The 20,777-nt window shown below is 34.6% G+C and overlaps 2 protein-coding genes across 4 annotated transcripts; one reads left to right on the top strand and one right to left on the bottom strand.

The window, feature by feature from the left end:
- Positions 1 to 200: 200 nt before the first annotated feature.
- LOC106171193 (mitochondrial outer membrane protein SLC25A46) lies at positions 201 to 13,094 on the bottom strand. Its single transcript, XM_013551411.2, has 8 exons — positions 12,932 to 13,094; positions 11,828 to 11,928; positions 10,948 to 11,025; positions 10,626 to 10,726; positions 9,542 to 9,598; positions 8,846 to 8,903; positions 8,240 to 8,455; positions 201 to 2,025 (listed from the first exon to the last, which is right to left on the bottom strand). Exons 1-8 carry the CDS (start codon positions 13,089 to 13,091, stop codon positions 1,552 to 1,554), a joined length of 1,245 nt encoding a protein of 414 aa, XP_013406865.2. The 5' UTR covers positions 13,092 to 13,094; the 3' UTR covers positions 201 to 1,551.
- Positions 12,957 to 20,239, top strand: LOC106171194 (N6-Methyl-AMP deaminase). 3 transcript variants are annotated; one of them, XM_087000883.1, is made up of 8 exons: positions 12,957 to 13,123; positions 13,928 to 14,073; positions 14,417 to 14,477; positions 14,684 to 14,977; positions 15,450 to 15,530; positions 15,913 to 16,051; positions 18,483 to 18,583; positions 19,056 to 20,239. In XM_087000883.1, exons 1-8 carry the CDS (start codon positions 13,106 to 13,108, stop codon positions 19,251 to 19,253), a joined length of 1,038 nt encoding a protein of 345 aa, XP_086857009.1. In that variant the 5' UTR covers positions 12,957 to 13,105; the 3' UTR covers positions 19,254 to 20,239. The 3 variants fall into 3 exon arrangements, with proteins under 3 accessions (XP_086857009.1, XP_013406866.2, XP_086857010.1); XM_013551412.2 differs by having other exon boundaries at positions 13,099 to 13,258; XM_087000884.1 differs by lacking the exon at positions 12,957 to 13,123 and adding an exon at positions 13,478 to 13,644.
- The last annotated feature ends 538 nt before the right edge of the window (positions 20,240 to 20,777 follow it).

The following is a 20,777-nucleotide window of genomic DNA, read 5'->3' as shown; positions in this document are numbered from 1 at the left end:
AAAATAGATGCTGGCAGGTAATCTCAAATCCAATTCTATGGGCAAGTATCAATATCTGTGTGCCTTTAAACATAAGCCATTGAAAGAAACCTGATTAGTTGGTGGCAATAAATCAAATTTGTGGGAATTCTGACGGTATCATCAATTTCAAGATAATCAGGTAGCTCTAAACAGAAGGAAAAAAAATGATAAAACACTGGTGAAACGACATGTTGTTCGTTTTATTTAAATTCAGGTATATTACTGAAGTGTCAAAAAAAAGTGAAATACAATAAATAGTATCACAGGCACAAAAAAAACCATAGCACTTTCATTCTTAAAGATTGTGGAAACAATAGCAGTAACGTTAAGTCCAAAATGACAACAAACGGTTTAACAATGTCAGTGCACAAAATGTTTTTTTGTCAATTAAGATGCAATAAAACATACTGCATAATTTGTAAGAACGACCAATTTTGATTTTTACACTACTGAGTTGCCATTTTGAAGGTGTAACAGGCACAGGGCTTCATGCCCAGATGACTTTAAACCAATACTCAGAAAATGCCAATTTATGAAAACCTCTTAACCTTAAAAGAAGGAATCCAATCAGGATGATTGTTTACTCTAGATTGCATTTTAGTCCTGTAAAAAAACTGTTATAGTAAGTTTAAGGATAACAAATAACATATTACATCTATTGCAATAAGAAGACAAAATGCACATCAATTCTGATGCAACATTACATAATATCCAAAAGCATAATCATAGCCACATTTCAGTTATATATGACTGTTACAGTGGACATTTCAGAAAAAGTCTAGTGCAGGGCCGGTTTAAAACTGCTGTATTTTGATCCTTAATCATTCTGTAAATTTGGGAATAATAAGTTAAATGGTTTTTTAGTCAAGGACAACAGACACAGGTGACGTCTATAGGTTCAGATACTTAGTGCCTAGCCATATAGAGCAAAAGAAGCTAAATTGCCTTAAAAAAATTACCTAAAATGACAACAAAATAGTTTATTAATAGAAATACATTTTAAATGGTATTTTACATGTAAGATATAACAACACATTTTTACTCCATATCACATAATTAGTAAATAATTAGTGGTATAATTATTAGTGACATAGAGTTTTATAGAATGTTTAGTTTCTCAGCACCATATCAGTAAACAAAACTGTTACATTAAAAAATATTGGTGTAATAAATATCCATATAAGTTCTTTACAATATTTGCTTTAATGGTGTCTTAAAAAGAATTCAAATTCCATGAAACAAAAAAAAAAAAAATAAAAAAAAAAAATAACACCAACCATATGGCATTTGAAAACAAATGTTTTTTAAAGGCAACAATGAAATCTCTCTCTTTCTTAACTTAAACACAATTTCACTGAATAAATTCCATATATTTACATAATGCAAACCATACACATGTATTTAAGAGACTTATTTTCATAAGGTTCTTTGAACCTATCGTTAAATGCCTTACTAATTCCTCCTAGGGTACAGGTGTGAATTCTTTGAATTATTTCTTTATGATGGTCGCCAGCCTGCAGAAGGTCTGTCTCAGTACCTAGGTGAGGCACTCCTCTGTGCCCCAGGCACCTCGCCAGCCCCTAACTCTTGGTATCTGCTGGGGTCCTCAGGTCTGGGCTTGGGTTGGCGATTTGGGCTGTGGCCAGCAATGTTCTCCAGTAAAATGCTTGACAATTTCAGTATGGTAGCATGCAGCATATACTGCAAGCAGAGAGCACCAAACCCTTTGTAGAATCCAAAAAAGCCCTCCTCCTTTACAATATGTTTAAAGCAGTCAAAAAGTCCATCATATGCAGTGGTGATGGGTACCACCTCCAGTCCATTGTCTGTATTATCTATGATGGTGCGGGTGCCCTGCATGAACAGCCGGTTTACCATGGTTTCTAGTGGGAACAACATCACATCTGCTACCAGATTAGCTGTGAAGGAAGCCAGGAGTTCTGGGAAGTAGGTCTCATAAATACTTCTCTGGGCATGCTGTAGCTGATCCTCATGCCTTGGGTCCTGAAATAATGCAATTAAATTATGTTACTGGTCTCATTAATACTTCTCTACTGGTAGGCATGTTGCAGCTGATCCTCAAGCTTTGAGTCCTGAAATTTATCAAAATTTGTAACTGGTCTCATAAATATTTCCCTGGGCATTATGAACTTGATCCTCATGCCTTGGGTCTTGAAATATTGCAATTAAAATTTGTAACTGGTCTTATAGATACTTCACTGGACATGCTGTACCTGATCCTCATGCCTTGGCCCCTGAAATAATACAATTACATATCAGTCCCTAGAAAGATAATCGCCTTGTATTGTGAGCTCGAGCCTTGTGATCATGAACACTAAATTACAGACTCAAACCATGAATTCATGGCAGTGATGTAAAAGTAACAGGCAAGGGCATCACATAAAAGAGCCCAAACAATTTGGTTAGCCTTGTTTGCATACAGGTTCTTTTTATGAGCCGTGAACTATTTTCAACATGACTCTTGATATACACAACATATTGAAATGGTATGTTAGCAGTTAAACCATTCTTGTTTTTTACACTGCAGTGTTCCCAACCACTAGTTCTACATTTGCACCATGAATTGTCATTTGAGTTGTTACTTTGGCAATATGTGAAAACCACAAATCGAAGCTAGACATAACAAACTACTATTTTGCTTATAAGGCCTGTATATAATTGATGCATATAAAGGCTTCGTTCACATGCAATGTCTATTTTCTAAATTCTATTTTCGGTATGTCTTATGATCACGGTCTGTGCACTGAATATCCCGCGGCGTAATTACTGGCAGCGCGAGCCAGTTACTATAAGTTACTATAAGTAACTGGCTCGCGCTGCCAGTAATTACGCCGCGGGATATTCAGTGCACAGACCGTGATCATAAGACATACCGAAAATAGAATATAGAATTTAGAAAATAGACATTGCATGTGAATGAAGCCTAAGGCTAAGGTGATCACAGTTAGACTGGGTTCCCATCCCTAGATTGATCTAACAGGATTGGTCCATCTCCAAGGGGTTTCTCACTAAATTGCTTTCAGCTTAAGTGGCTTAGCTGTCTGGGATGCCTACTAAAGCTGCTAAACAATACTTAACTAGAGGATCAGAGAGGCGATACCGCCTCCGGATATTGTACCACCAGCTGGAGTAAGCGCATTTGTATGCCCCCCCCCTCCTAAAAGGGACACCATCACCAGTCTTGTGTTTGACAAGCTCTATAAGATGCAATCAACAAGAGTTCTCAAAATATGCAAAAAAATATAACTAAAAATGGTACAATCAAGCAGATTTTCGAATTGACTTGCATTTTCCTACCTTTGATCACTACTGTATTCTCTAGACAAAAGGCCTATTGGTTTTCCTTGAAATGTGTTGTCAATGGTGCATATATGCTGACAAAAGAGAAAACCTATGGGAAACATGGGCACATCTCTGCTAGTTTTAAAGATATGAGAGGCAAGAAAATATGCAAAGCTAAGTTCATGGTGAAAAAGTAGGTCAAAGGTCAATTTCAATATCATAGTATATGAATTTCTATTCAAGTTCCATAGCAACCATGGGCATTTCTTTGCCAATTTTGCAGATTTAAAGGCCAGAAAACATGCAAAAGTAGGTCAAAGGTCAATTTCAAGGTCACAGATTGCTAGTGTATTACTTCCTATTCAAGTTCAATAGTAACTATGGACCTATCTCTGTCAGTTTTGAAGATAAAGGTGAGCAAAAATTTGCTAAGTTCAGTTCATAGTAAAAGGAAGGTCAAAGGTTAATTTAAAGGTCACACTTAGATAGCCAGTATATGACTTCCTATTTAAGTTCAATAGTAACTATGGACCTATCTCTGCCAGTTTTGGAGATAAAAGGGAAAGAAAATCTGCAAAGTTCAATTCATGATGAAAAGTAGGTCAAAGGTCAATTTCAAGGTCACACTTAGATTGCCAGTATATAACTTCCTATTCAAGTTCAATAGTAACTATGGACCTATCTCTGCCTGTTTTGGAGATATAAGGGAACGAAAATTTGCAAAGTTCAGTTCATAGTGAAAAGTAGGTCAATGGTCAATTTTAAGGTCACAATAAATTGCCTCTAATGACTTTCTATTCAAATTCAATAGTAACTTTGGGCATATCTTTGCCAGTTTTGGAGATAAAAGAGAACAAAAATTTGCAAAGTTCAGTTCATGGTTAAAAGTAGGTCAAAGGTCAAATTTAAGGTCACAGTAAATTGTCAGTATATGACTTCCTATTCAAGTTCAATAGTGACTATGGACCTATCTCTGCCAGTTTTGGAGATAAAAGGGAAAGAAAATCTGCAAAGTTCAATTCATGATGAAAAGTAGGTCAAAGGTCAATTTCAAGGTCACACTTAGATTGCCAGTATATGACTTCCTATTCAAGTTCAATAGTAACTATGGACCTATCTCTGCCAGTTTTGGAGATATAAGGGAACAAAATTTTGTAAACTTCAATTCATGGTGAAAAGTAGGTCAAAGGTCAATTTTAAGGTCACAATAAATTGCCTCTAATGACTTTCTATTCAAATTCAATAGTAACTATGGGTGTATCTTTGCCAGTTTTGCAGATAAAAGGGAACAAAAATTTGCAAAGTTCAGTTCATGGTAAAAAGTAGGTCAAAGGTCAAATTTAAGGTCACAGTAAATTGTCAGTATATGACTTCCTATTCAAATTCAATAGTGACTATAGACCTATCTCTGCCAGTTTTGGAGATAAAAGGGAAAGAAAATTGTCAAAGTTCAATTCATGGTGAAAAGTAGGTCAAAGGTCAATTTTAAGGTCACTGTTAAATTGCCAGTATGCGACTTCCTATTCAACTTAAACAGAAACTATGGACCTATCTCTGCCAGTTTTGGAATTATAAGGGAACGAAAATTGGTAAACTTCAATTCATGATGAAAAGTAGGTCAAATGTCAATTTCAAGATCAGAGTAAATTGCCTCTAATGACTTCCTATTCAAGCTCAATTGTAACTATGGACCTATCTCTGCCAGTTTTGGAGATTAAACGGAACCAAAATTTGCAATGTTAAGTTCATGGTAAAAAGTAGGTCAAAGGTCAATTTCAAGGTCACACTTAGATAGCCAGTATATGACTTCTTATTCAACTTTAATAGTAACTATTGACCTATCTCTGCCAGTTTTGGAGATAAAAGGGAACAAAAATTTGCAAAGTTCAGTTCATGGTGAAAAGTAGGTCAAAGGTCAATTTCAAGGTCACATCTAGATTGCAAGTAAATGACTTCCTATTCAACTTAAATAATAACTATTGACCTATCTCTGCCAGTTTTGGAGATATAAGGGACTAAATGTTACAATTCTGAGTTACATATTTTATGGCCGCTACTCCCGTGAAAATGCACTGATTGACCCCAAATTCATGGAGATGAAAGATGACCCAAAGGGTAACACTTTCCAATATAATTATTGGTTAAGTCTGTGTAGTGTCTGAATAACAGTGCAAATAATATTTTTTTTCGTAAAAAATTTCATTTTTTTGAAAATTTTGGCCCATTTGACCTTGAAATAAAGGTCAAAGATCTAATCCAAGGGCATATTTGAAATCTACACATATGACTTTTGGAAAGCCGTCTGTAGAAAATTTTCCCATAATTCCTTCCGTAGGGTAGATAATTGGCATTGAATTTTCAAAAATTTTGACAAGGGTGCATTTCAACTAGCGTCACGCCCAGGTCAATGCACCGACTGAGACAAAAAAACCTGGGGGTTCAAGTTGAGGTTATATGTGACCTAAATCCAAGAGATGGGGACAGGGGTCATTGCGGTCTAGGAGGAGAAGCGGTAACGGTGACTTGTATCCGGCGCCAGTACGCGGAGCCGGCGGAGCCAACGGAGCCGGTGGAGCCGGACGAGACGGGTCGGGACTAAAACCATGAGTACCGCCAGCGTACACGCTGGTGGTACTAATTACCCTCTATCAGCTTCAGTAGGCGTGAAAGACATCTAAGCTGCTCAAGTAAATTGCAATTAAGCGAGAATCCCCTTGGAGATAGTTCGATCCAAAGTTTGTACGATAGGGTCTGGGAATGGTCTTTTAATTTCACAGTTTACTGTATAAATCTTAATGAAATATGAAATTTTACCCATGTTATACAAAGAATATGACATAAAGACTTTAAAAAATGTAAGTTTGTCAGAATCTAAGAATTATGTTTTTTTGCTTATTTTTCAAAGTTTTTTGTGTCAGCTTACGGTTATATTGAATTAAAAAAAACTTAACTGAGAGTGATCTGGAAAACAACATATTTAGTGCTGCAGTGCAGAAAATAATGAGTTTCTGAGAATTATGCCTATCTGCTATCAGAACCATGGATCAAATTTGAAAATTAACTTCAATGAAGCATTGATGATTTGCTCACCAATTAAGGGCAGAATGGAAGTGACAAATCATTCAGTATAAAAACCAATCTGAAGAATGGTGTATGTAGACTAGTCACAAACAGTGGATGCACAATTGAAAAGATAGAATATTCTCTATGTGATAGTTTAAAAGCATAAAAATTGTACTCACATTTGTACTTATTTAACTTCTACTTATAAATATTAACATATGCCTGATTTCCTAACATATATATATGGGCTATTGAAAAATAATGGCTTATTTTGTCAATTGTCTCAAATTTTGTAAAAACTGATGAAACGTTAAGCTAATTATATCATTATATCTCTCATTTAAGGTAGTTCACAGCTGCACAAATATTAAATTTGTCTCCAATAGTAAAAATAAATTACAGCTGAAAATAAAGCTATCAAAAGCCAGGCGTATAGTACTTTTAAGCTGAAACTGATTTCAACCTCTTTTTTTTTTAAATACGTAATCATATCATTCGAAAACTTTCATTGAGGTTCATTCAACATCTTGGTTGTTGTTTATTGACATGACTTAGTTTTTGTTTCATATAAAAAGTTTTATCATTTATGAATTCTTTCTTTGCTGCAAATGAATAAAACTGACCAAAGATAGAGGTAAAAATGTGTCAGGAGTGAAACACCATCTGAAACAAATTGTAGCTTACCTCAATGCTCTATTATATAAATGCAATTAACTGTCTCATTTCATACTGTAACAACAATTACACCAATTGTGTTCAAATGATCAAAAGACATAATTAAGCTATATTTCTCTATGGCTTTTCATTGTTATATCACAAACACTGCTTGATCATTTTAAAAAAATCTTTTAGAATGACATAAGTGTAAAACTGTCTTAAGGGATATAGCTGCAGGATAAAAGCTGTATAAAAATAATTTTACTACCTGAAAAAACTCAAAGCCTGGAGTTACTTGGTAGAAAATTAAAAGATGTGAGCTGGATGGAAACTGCTCCTCATATTAGACAGTTTTATTTACTACCCTCTTGAGGTAAATAGACTGAATAGCAAGATCTGCCCTAATCGGTCACTTGCCAATTTAACTACTAGTAACTTTTCCAATGTTTTTTCCCTCTAAGGTTGAATGCCCACGCCATTAATCATCACAAAGACTAAAAAACCTTCTATAACAAACTTGTAAAATTAGTTAAAATGGATGCATTTTTAGTAAATGCTTTCAATTTCTTTCAAAACTGCATTTGCTGCACTGCCTCTTTCTATACTTTCATGGTGTTATCACTCCAAGTTAGTGCATTGTTCAATTCAATCCCCAACAGCTTATAATTACAGACTTGTTTAACAGCCTCACCGCCAATTTCAAATAGGATCTTTACTGTTTTGATTCCTTCTGTAGTCTACAATCATCTCTTTTGTTTTGCTAACATTCAAGATCAAACCATTGTTTCTACACCAGTTAACTGAAGATGACACCTATTGTCTGTACTTAGACTCATCATTATAATGACTAATGTTGTATCACTGGCAATCTTCATTACACATCTGGGATGAAGAAAGCCAACATATGTAGCTACTACTACTGCATGTACATATCATTTTAAGTTAACTGTGGGTAAAAGAGACAAAAAGGCCAAAATTATCTTTCTACCTACCAAATTGTGCTTTTGGTTTGGTTCTTCTTGATTAAGCCAAAGGTAACATCAATTAGATGTAAAGATATAGTGATAACTCTGTTATGGCTTACAAAGCTACAGCATTATGAAAAATAAATCCCTTAGAATAAAAATACTTAGAATAAGTATGTAATAATGCCTAGAGTATCAATCCTAGGGTGTATTACATCATGGATACTTACCATTTCTTCCTCTTTTTCTGTCTTCATTGTATGCAGGGCTGTATATTGAGCTATGGCCATGGTTATGTAATGGGTAAGTCCAAGAAATACTGAAGGGACGACTAACTTCCAGATGGGTAATATCCTGGTGGTATGGGGAGTGCCAACACCCACTAGCCTTGCCAAGCCCTCCTTCAGACAGTCAAATATACCTGGGCGTTCACTGGCAATGTCACTCTGAATAAAAAAGGTGACAAGAACTATTACGTTATAAGTAATAATAAAAATTATGTATATTATACAGTTGTCTGGCAAACCTCTGGAAAATAGGTGGACATTATTGCTGTCACCAAAAAGAATGTCTGGCCTGTAGCCAGCAATTTTAAAATGAAGTTATTTTTTTTAAAAAGTGAACCTTTTATCATAAAACATACATTTTAAATTTAACTGGTATGTGTTTCCGAATCCCCTCCCTCCAAGCCTATGGACCTGACTGTGGAAACTGTTTTCAATTTTACGACAATCCCTGTTGTCTGGAGACTTCAAATCAACATGTAATGCTGGACTATGCAGTAGGAAATAGGAAGACTAACGATGATGTAAAATCAGTTTATGAGTCACATGTACCTGAACAGTTTCCACAAGGCTGGCTGCAGCAAAAGGAACAGTGATGATCAAGGCTAGTCTGGAACACAAATATATGGGTCTCACCATTTAAAATGTCAGCTGTACATTGTTTTAACATTAAAATGAACACGACATTATTTTTTATTCTGTCCTTGATCACTGCATCAAAGCAAGGCAAAAAATGAGAGAAAGATGATATCATACCATTTAATGCCAAAATTATGACCAAATTTACTTACTAAAAGGGAACAGTCTTATAACACTCTTATTGTTTAGAAATTGTTTTTTTAAATTAAAATTCCTTTTCTCAGGTTAAATATTCACTGTTATTGATTTAATATTTTGTCTTGGAAATATAATAATATTGTGTGGCCTAAAGAACACCTGCAGAATTAGATTAGCGTCTTACATTCCCCCTTTAGAAAACCTGGTATAGTATTTATCAATTTTATTACATTAACACTTGCAGGGTTTCTATGATGAAAGTTATTAAAGGAAACTTGGCAAGCTGGCAGGATGTGATGTCAAACAGAAGCATAAAAATAATAAAGGAACTCCTGTATCGCTCTTCAGACCAAAGACTCCTTTACTTCTCATTTTTTTTATTCAAATCTAAATCTCTGTCAAAATTGATTATTACTGAATACTTCTCAAGGTCATGGGATTATATTACAGAATAACAAAAATTTTACCTACCCTTTTAACAATAAATGTTGGGCCATTTTTTTGAGTGAGCTATGTCTTGAAACTTCCCTGATAAAAAAAGAAATTAATTATACGAAAATATATATCAATTGGGTATCTTTAAATGTATTCATTTTGAAATTTAAACATCACTTGATAATAAACACACTAAAACTGCATCAATGTGTTATATGAGCAACAAGATGGCAAGAACAGACATACAATGACAAAACTGATAGGAGTGACATCAAAACAGTCTTTTAATGATGAACAACCAATTTAATGAAAATAATAAGAATAATTTATTTAGCTTATTGCTCAAACACACACACACACACACACACACACACACACACACACACACACACAGGATATGAAATGATTTTATGCATGAAAAAACTACCAATTGTATTTTTAATGACATATTACTGTTACTGGGAACATTAAAAATTGAAGACATTCAGAGACATAGAATTGAAAGCCACACCTAGTAAATGTAAAGTAGTGAAATAAAAAAAGAAAACTTTGTTACTTCAGGAAAATTACTTTGTCAGATAGGTTTTTGAACTTAAACTGTATTTTAGTCTTAAAAAACATTCCTTTAAGTTTGAAAATAATTAATAGGCTAAGCATAGTTTTCCTTTTATAGTGATAGTATCCTGAAAAGGAAATTATATTTTCAATGACAGTGCACAAATTATTTTTTACAATCTTGATGAAATATATTATATAATGCCAAACAGCACAATCACCATCAATTCATAATGATTTACTACTGTTGCTATGGAAATTCAGAAAATGTGACTTGTGTATGACTTGAAAAATGACAATTTGTAGAAAAATAAAAAATTTACAAAAAAAGAAAAAAATCATTATTTCAAGGTAAGTTATCCAAGCAGACTGGTGTCCAAACTCTAGCCATATGTTAGTTGTGAGAATCATTTTTGTAATAAGTTTGAGAACAATACATAACATGAAAAGTGCACTGCAATCCAAACACTATGAGGGATGACAGGCACAGGTGATGGCTAAATGTCCAGACTGATATAATGTCTGTCAATAAAACTTCAACATTATTTACATAAAGAAAACTTACTTTGGAAATGGCGTAAATTCAGCTAGGACACCTTCACTGGCAAGTCCAATCCCTCTCACTATGAAAACACTTCCAATTCCCTTCCACAGACAGGTCATACTCTGAAAAGGAAATTATATTTTCATACAGTTAATTAAAAAGAAAACACATGCTCGAACAACTGCATCACCAAACGACATTCACCTCATACAGTGGTAAAATAAATTTAACGTATTACAATATTACCATGGCATGATGTAATACAATTTAAAATACATATATTTTAATGCTAGATACAATGATTGCACATGTGATCTCAAAGAACATCAAGACTAGAATTCACCTGACTTGTCTGTATTCGCCATATCACTGGCACTAGAGTAAATGGAGTCAAATGATAGTTCATAGACTGGTGATGAACCTGCAATTAAAGAGGCATGGATTTTAAGCTTTCCCAGTACATTTAGTTGTACATTGTAGTTGACAAAGACTGGTCTCTTTTTGTCACTTATAAAACATCATGACAGCAATATCCAGGTGTTAAATTGTAGTGGCAAATAAATCATGCTATACCCTTTTTTGAATTTTGAAAAGAAAAAAACAAAAACAGTTTAATTTCAATTCATTTAAAGATGCATACAAAGTCAATTTTTTGTCACAAAAACCAACCAAATGCCAGCATATAGTTTCAAGTAGTATAACTAAGAGAATTATCAAAAGGCATTGTTTAATTTTACCCGAAAATGATGTTTGAATGGATTTTTCTGCTGGCATTCTAAGCTGTATGTCAATGGGGCAGGAAAGTAGGTCACGAAAGTAGGTTAAATTTACAACCAAAAATTTAAAGAAAGGAGCAGTCTAAAGGTCTTTTATGGCTGATCGAGTGATCTATTCAGTTTATCCCTTGGCATGTCGAATTTATTTGAGGCATATAAGAATCTAGTAGAAGTGGTTTACATGCGTTACTGAAAATCCACGCTCCACTGATGCTCGGTTCGTATGTACCTTTAATGCCTTGATTTGAAATTAAACAGTAATCTTACAATCATACCTTCTTCCTGCAATTTCGTATCCAGAGATGTCTAATACCTGCATTATACCTGTATCAGTAAGATATTTCTTATTCTTTCATGTACATTAAATTAAAAAAAAAATTTGCCCACTAAATTTTACTTCCACTGACCTGAGATGACAAAAAATTGGGAAGCAAAGGTTCAGCTCACCTGGCATTGTCTTCTGAGCACAATACAAGGATGGGAAAGAACATTTTCAGCTAACACACTTGCCAACCCTACACCAAGACCAGCAAACCTCTGAAGTTGTTCTGGAGACAAGATAAATAATCATTATTAAGTTTCAAAACTTAAAGAATGTAGAACAATCTTAAGTATTAAAAATTCAGTTTTGGGGTAAAATTGTATGTACTGGGTGGCTCACATCACTCACTATAGCTCACGTTGAAAACTTTTCAAAATTATAAAAGAAAAGCAAAGCAATGTAGCTTATAAGGTAAAGATATGAAGACAAAGTCTGTACAGCTGTAGGTCATTTGATGGTTGTTTTCTTTTTCAGATAAAGATTTGAGGGTGCTCAAAGTGATAGTCATTTACCAGTTTTACAATTTACAAGGTGTTTACTTTTATGCATTAGAACATTGTGCACATTTAAGAAACCATAAATAGAAGTGCTAAAGCATGGGTTTCATGTTAGATTTTGTGCTAATTAAATCCGTGTTTAATTTCATGGGGGCTAACTGGTGGACAATCTGATTTATCTTATCTGGTGTCGAAAAGATAATGTGTTGGCTTTTCAGGAGTGTATAAGTTGAGGAGATGAGAGTTCAGATAAAGATTTGAAAGCTCTGGAATCACACTGAAGCCGCAAGTTTGTCATTTTAGGCACCCACATCTTACATGTACCCCTGTACATTGCATTAATTACAGTAGCTCAATAGTATATATCAGCGACTGTATAAAAGAGTGCAAACACATGAAATTTTGTGCTATATTTAGGGGATGAAAACCAAGATGGACAACTTTTGATTTGTAATTGAAAATGAAATCTTGCAATATTTTCAAATATGGTGTCACTAAATTAAAACATGAATATCTGATCTGGAGGAGATAGGTGCAATAATGGTGTGTATACAGTAGCGAATTTATCAAATTCAGTTGGAAATACTAACGTAGTTTTATGTGGTTGAACCACACAAAGAACTAGGTTTTACACTAATTTTATCCGCCTAACTAAGTGACAGCCGAGCTTTAGTACTCTGGGGGGGGGGGGGGGGGGGGGGGGGGCGGCTAGATGTGAAGAACGTGACTAACCGTTTTGTTGTTTCTTTTGTGTATTCATCAATATTTCGGCCTGACTTGAAACATCATATGGTGGAGCTCTTCTTATTACATTGGGGTCTGAAAATGTTTGCGGCCGTCGAGGCGAATGTTGACGGTCAACGCCGGAAAATCTGAGTTCGGATCCCATCATTGGTATACCGGAAGATGAGGAAGAAGTGCAAGGTGGGAAAAATCTTTTACATAAAAAGTAAAAAAACAACATGCGTTTAAAGGAAACTATCCTTCGTAAGCAAAAGAGCGCTGAACATGTCTTTGAACACAAAGTTGGATGAATTTTGTAGAAAATTACCCAAAGTAGTAAGTTTCATTGCAAGCACATTTGTAAATGCTCAGGTTAATGCAATAACTGTACAAGATTGTGCAGATTGTCAGACTGGGCTGCACACTGTTGAAATACGGCAGTGAATCGGGTGCCAAGTAAAGCCTTTACTTAAGGGGGGGGGGAGGGGGGTGATACGACTTTTTGTGGCGCGCGATCAGACCGTTGTGGTTAGACCATGCCCGTTATTATTATTATGATGATTATTTTGGGTATGAAAATACTGCAAAAAGAACCTTAAAACGGAATTTTTGTGAAATTTGGTAATATTATTAATATTAGCGTATCAGAGTGCTGATAGCTAGAGTCTGATAGACTCGGTCCCTGTCTGAATTTTTTGACACCACGATTCGCCAGTTTTTCAGTATGTTATTTTCATATGTCATTTTTATGCTTTACTCTATTTTCATCCCCTAAATATTGTCATAAAGTTTTGAAATTTGTCACTTAATGAAAGCTGTATTTATAATTATTTACTGGGTCAGATTGCTTACAAGTACTTGTTGTTGTTGTTGTTGTTGACTTTAGCTTCTATACCTGGAAAATTATGAACAATAAATGGCCATTACTATAAGTCTATATCTGTGGCCATAGATAGCTTCAGGTGATGCATTTATTTTGTATGCATAATTATATTTTCTTTCCAGGAATTACATGCTCATCTGAATGGGTCCATCAGTGAAGCCACTCTATCCAAGTTGATAGAAAGGAAACTGAAGGAGTTTCCAGATGGGGTTGAATTGGCTGTGGCTCAGAGAACAATAAACAAAGGACAAAGGAGAACTTTAGATGAGTATGTTCAGGGGTTTATCTTATTGTTGGTTCTGAATGAGTGAAGTTTTTGCATTTTCACCTTTATTACTTATAACATTTAGTAGAGTTGAAATTGTATGCATGCTCTAGACTGAGAACTTGTGTAAAATAACAAACTCAGTTTAAAAGAAGCAACCAGGTTCCAGGCAGATATATACTGTCTATACTGTGGAATGCCCTCCATTTTTTATTATATTCATCTTCAGTTACACAAAAGATAAAACAGAAAGAAAAGTTTATGTTGTTATGTTTTTATGTAAGATTTGATGGTTTAGAAAAGAAAGTTCACTGTCATGTTAACAGGTTTCTTTATATCATTTTAGGTGTTTTGCAATGTTTAGGATCATTCACCCACTTACAGATACAGCAGAGACAATATATATGGTATGAGTAGTTCATATTTTCACAAATAATACTTTCAACTTTCAATGTAGATAAGGTCTATTGTGATTTTGAAAGAAATGTTTTATCTGTACTGTACCTTAGTTTTAGAGGGATCTCAATAAATAACTGATTTCAGCCCTTTGCACTTTAGAACTAATGCCACGTGTTCATTTTACCTGCAACTGAATCTTCAGTTTATTTCTTAGGTGACCTGTGATGTTATAAGGGACTTTGCAGAGGATAATGTCAAATACTTAGAACTGCGTAGCACTCCTAGACATGTGCCTGCCACAGGAATGACCAAAGAAACATATGTCAGAGCAATACTTAAAGCTATAGAAGACTGCAAAGAATCTATGGATATTATTGTCAAATTTATGCTGGCAATAGACATGAGGAATACCCTTGAAGGGGCTGATGAAACAGTGGAATTAGCCAATAAGCTCAAAGATTGTTCTAATGGTGTTGTGGTTGGAGTAGATTTTAGTGGTGATCCCAAGGTAATTTGATGCAATTTTGTATAATATACAAAATTGTTTGGTGTTGTTTTGTTATTTAATAATATTTTCTGTGATTACAATAACAAAACAAGCCAATTTCTTTATAATCCTATTTCAATACATATTTTACATATATTGAACGCCCATTAGAAAATAATTTGAATGAAATACCGCAAAATGAAAACCCAGGTCAATGACCATTTCATTCATTTAAAATGCTGCATCTGCCTTGATGAAAATGTATTTTCTATCATGCCCCCCCCCCCTTGCTTGATTCCAACTAATGGAATATAAGTTTTAGGATGCTAAGCCTTACATAAGTTATCAGGCATAAAACTGTGTTTACTTTGAAACAAAAAAGCATCCACATATGTCTTTAAGTATACTTTATTTTTGATAATATGCAGGAAATCTTGGAATATGAAGCGTGACAGTGACATAAATTGTCTTCATATTGTTTCATTATTTCTAGGCTGGTGATGCACGGTCTTTTATACCAGTTTTTCAGAAAGCTCAAAGTTATGGCCTGAAATTGGCACTTCATTTGGCAGAGGTAAAAACTTTAAAGTAATAGATCAATCTGACTGTTATGATTTTGTCAATGATAATGTTGTCCTTCAGTTAGTTTTGATGTGCTTTTATCTGTCCATGCTGGATTGCTTTCATTTATTAAAATAAGTTTGTTTTTGTTATGAACATTGTCTCATACTGATTAATTAAATTTTTTCTAACATGTGTTATAAATAATCAACTTCATTTAAGTAGTGCAATAAAGCACAAATTGATCAGTCCATATTGCAAAAGGTTTCATTTACTGAAGCTTTCCTCCAAGATCATTTTGACTTGTCATGCAGTAGACAAATACTAGCATGCATGTCTTTGTATGTATGAGTGCAATATTGTGTGATCATAAAATATGTGTTTGTTGTTTTTAGGTGCCTGAGAGAAATGAAGAAACTCTTGAAGTATTAAAGCTTATTCCAGGCCGTGTTGGTCATGGTACATTTCTCCTGCCAGAAGATGGAGGAAACCAGGAGTTGGTGGATGTCATGGTGCAGAACAAAATTCCCCTAGGTAACTAAAGCTAGCTAGTATTAGAGCAGGACAGTAGACTAACAGATCCATGGACCAAATATGGCTGACCCACTGGAATGCTTGTTGCATAATCCCTGCGGGTAATCTATTCAGTGTCTAAGCAGGAATTAAGGGGCAAGCATTTTAGTGGGTCACCATTTTTGATCTGTGGATTTGTTAGTCTGCTGTTCTGAATGTGTTTTTACTCTAAATTGTGGTTGTTGAACATAGGGGATGTCACACCTAGCACATTGTGTTTCAAAAGAATTGATTGTTAATAAATAAGGTAAAAAGTGCCTTCATGAGCACAGATGTTAAATCAAAGCAGTCTAGAGATTTTGGTCAAGATATGACTTACACTTGAATGATTATTTACTATAGCTGTCACTATCAGTCTTTCAACTTTAAGATGACTGTGGAAATAGACAACAAAAGTGACAATAAGTTCTGATTGTGCCAAAAAATGATTGTGAAAATATTTTAAAGAACATTGAATGACTTTAATTTAAAACTGAAAATGTTTCATCAAAATATTTTTATATTTTTTTTTGGCATCAGCATTATTGTTTCTAATTTTTTTAATTACTGAAGCTTTCCCCTGCACTCTAATTGATGTAATTGTTTTGTTTATTCTTTGAGACAGTACATCGTACTATGAAATTCCATGTAGATGGAAATATACCAAAAAATAGAATTAATTGTACCCTGTATGTCTGTATTTACTTGTAGTTGTAAAGTCATGCTTGTTTATGCCCCAAGAATGCAGCCCTGGTCTTTATTAGCCAGTAGTCTGCGCAGTGGGGACAGTTTAGTCAGCAGGGAGACATAAAAACTGCTACTACACTATATTGCAGACTTTTGTTTGTTCAATAAACCTTAAGCATAATTCCAATGTATGCACACATGTTTTGCCTTATATTTGCACACAGCTTTAAAGGAAGTTATTCCTTGAAAAAATTAACCCCAAGTTTTAAAGTTTATGAAGTCTCACTAGTTGATACATTTTGTCATAGAAACACATTGTAGATAGGGTGGTACAAATGTTGAAAAGGGATTGGATTTGGAGTTTCAGTGTTTAGGTTAAGTCCTCTTCCCTTTATTTAGTAAGTGCACATGGCTACTGTTGGTTTTTGTATTTGTTTGGTTTCCAGGATTGATTTTGGTCGGGAGAAATGTATGATAAGATACTTGGATTGTTTTTACAATTTCTATCAGCCTTTCATTATAAGTGAATTTTAAGTTTTTTGGGCACTGTGTGTGTGTGTGTGTTTTTTTTTTTTGGAAAGATCATCAGCTTTGTCTCTTAAGTGTTAACCTCCAATTTCCATAGTTTGCAGCTTGTAAGCAGAGAATACATTTAACAGATGTTGAAGTTCGTCATTTGTTTTTGCTTAGAGCACATTTCATCTATATCTGCATTATTTTTAGCAAAACATCAAAATCCTTCTTTAAATTTTCAGACAGGTTTTAAGCCAGTGATGTCATGATTTTTCATAAATTCTTCAAGGCTAGTAAGGAAAAAAACAATGTTGACACTAAAAGATATGAGCTGCCTCAAGTACTTTGCAGCCATTATACTTATTTATAATAATTCTTTAAAATTTCAATTTATTCCATTTGATACAGTTTTTTCTTTTTTTCTATTTTTTTTTTTGGCAAAGTCAGGCTCTCCAGGATCATAAAGCAGTATAAAGTTAACATGCTATCCTGCAGACATGCATGATGTATAACCATGTCTGGTTTTCATTTTTTTAAAACTGTTTGTTTTCAGCAAGAAGTTTGTGCAGATTAGTTCACATTAGAGAGGTTAAATATTTTCTTAGACAGCTGAGTGAAGTTATGGGGGTGTAATTACTAGGGTTAACCTGACTGCCTTTTGTTAGTTGTTCCATCTACCAATTTGTGACAGAGTTGTCATGAACTAGGAGTAGTGTTGGTGATTACATTGATTCTCAGTTGAATGGGTGGAGATGGGGGTCATTTAAGTTTTTTTTGTCTGGGAATGAATATTTTCAATATAATAAATGTATCACTGAAAGGAGGTTTGAATGAAGGAAGTCAGTCAAAACTCTCTATCACAGTGTCTTCTGTGTACATTTTCAAAATGATTTGTATTGCAAATGATGATATACACTATTTATATGTGACCTTATGCCTTTTAAGTTACTAATATATGACAAACAGCAGCTACATGCTTTTAACAAGCATGAAAATTTTCCACCTTTTTTAGAAAGGTCACTCTTGAGATTTATGCAGTTCTGATATGAAAATAAAAAGGTTGGGGGTTGGGGTATTGTGTAGAATTTCTGAATTTCATCCTTTGGCTTTCTTCTGAACTGCAAATCTGTTTTCTATTTGAAAAATGATGCAAAAAATATATTGGATGAAATTAAATGTTTCAGTAAAATACAGTCATATTGTATGGTTTCAGAGTTGTGTCTTACTTCCAACATCAAAGGCCAGACAGTGGCAGCGTATGACAATCATCACTTCAAGAAATGGTATGACATTGGTCATCCTATCTCTGTTTGTGTAAGTATTAGGAATTTTCTTATATATATATTTTTTCAGTCATGAACATCAACAAATTTCTTATGACAGAAAAACTTAAGACTGAGAATTGGTTAAATTCTAGTCTAGTTAAATTCTATTCTAGTGATGACAAGAAGACAGGAGTGGTCTGCTTTGTGGTGTGGAAATATAATGTACTAGTTGAGTGATGGCACATTGCTTTCATCTATATCAGATTATATCTGATTAAACCCAATCCAGGCCCACTCAAATGAACAAATTTGCAAAATTTTCTGACCTTGCTTGACAAAATTCACAAACAGAACTGGTAAACTTAATGCAGGATCATTTTAGTCTAAGAATCAAAGTGGACAAAGTAACCTGTAACTGAACAGATTTGTAATGTCTTCTGACCTGGTTTGACAAAGAGGGATCAAAATTAACAAACAGTACTGCTATCATTTTTACCATCCTTTCTTTTTTGTCATTTCAGACTGACGACAAGGGGGTGTTCAGCACCACACTGTCAGAGGAGTATAGCATACTAGCACAGACATTTGAGTTAAGTCAAGAAAAACTCTGGGACATTTCCTACAAATCTATAGACCTCATCTTTGCAGATGAGAAAACTAAAGCTTATCTAAGAGGTGTCTGGGAAAAGGAGAGAGAAAATGTTTTCAAGCTTTCATGAATGTGGGATTCATTTGAATTGCAAAGAATCAAAATAGTGTCATTCACACTTATCTTTATGAATGCTTACTTAATAGAATTGGGAATGCATTTCAGGTATGATAACTACATGTAAACATAAGAATCTGCTGGTACAGTAGTGTACAATATGAGGAGTTATATGTCATTGTTACTAGTCACTAGAGCTGACAAATAGCCCCCGTCAGTGTTACGTACATGTATGTCTACCACGGCTGGTACAGGTATGTCACCTCCAGGCCTCCGGTCAATCCATACGTATACAATATCTATCAAAACACGGACTAAAGAAGGGTGGAGGTGGGGCGGGGAGGGGCTGCTTCACTCTAGTAGTAGCAAGGATCACACTTTTCTGAAATCCACCGTGTTGTTTGTTCTTCACTGTTGCGAACTTGGACCTAACAATTCTAAACGGAACTGGTAAAATTAGCGGGGGAAATGCTTTAGAAATTTGCAGAAAAACTCGCTGCCTTCTACCTACATGTTGGGTAAGATGTCTGCGTCTGTATGTACAGTGTGCATTGTGTGTTATATACCCGTGGGTTGGTCCTAAAGGGAAACTAACTTGAAGTCGGATATTATTTTCCTATCGTTATTTATGGACGGAAAATGTAAATAATAACATTTGCTTAGTTAAGGCGTCGTTCGTAATATATTTGAAATGATACAGACCCAGTGTTGTGGAAACAGTGGAAAACAATGAAATGGCTACATTTTTGAAATTGTTATCAAGCTTGGTCCTACATTTCGTTTATTGTTTTGCATTTTCGGTATCCTGTGCATAAACTTGCGCTGATATTTTTAAATGGAAATGGACAACTTGATAAAATGAATGTTAAATTCTTCGGAATTTTAAATTTTTGGTCATAAGTTGCATTGAGAATACTATTTCATGCACTGTTGCTACTACCACACTACTACTATTATTACTGTACTACTGGCAATAAAGGAGAAATGCATTAAATTCGACTGATTGTATTACTCTATTTTTAATGGCTAAACGACGAAGCCCACTATTGCGAAAAAGTCAAGGGAAAAGTGTTAGGCCTACTGATCACAACCACAGCGTCAAACGGGCAGGTCTGGCATCTTTTTATTACTTGAATCTTGTGTGGGTCCATAAAGGGAGTAACTTAATTACCTTTCTTTCAAGAGGAAATAAAAGTAAAGCAATCACCTACCGCCAAGAACTTCCAGGCAGATGTCAGATGTATTTCGGTATCAGTATGCACAGTTTACAGGTGTGAACTGTATCTTTGTGTACTGACAGTTGCCAAAGTTCTTCCTAGTCATCGAACGGCAAACACTATAAGATCGTAGCGGCGGTATTGTTTAACTCATTTGTGCGTAGTGTCATTAATTATACTGTCATTTACTAAACGCAATTACAAAACGCAACAATTATCGTGCACTAGTACAACGCAGCATATAACCGAATATCTGAACTGTTTCAAGCTTCGATGGAAAATCTTAAGATCGGCACGCTACTTTTCTGCCCACACAGGAA

The sequence above is a fragment of the Lingula anatina genome, chromosome 1 (genome assembly GCF_051362555.1).
Source record: "Lingula anatina isolate TDL-2025a chromosome 1, LinAna3.0, whole genome shotgun sequence".
Lineage (NCBI taxonomy): Eukaryota > Metazoa > Brachiopoda > Lingulata > Lingulida > Lingulidae > Lingula > Lingula anatina.
This window is presented reverse-complemented; position numbering and strand designations above follow the sequence as displayed.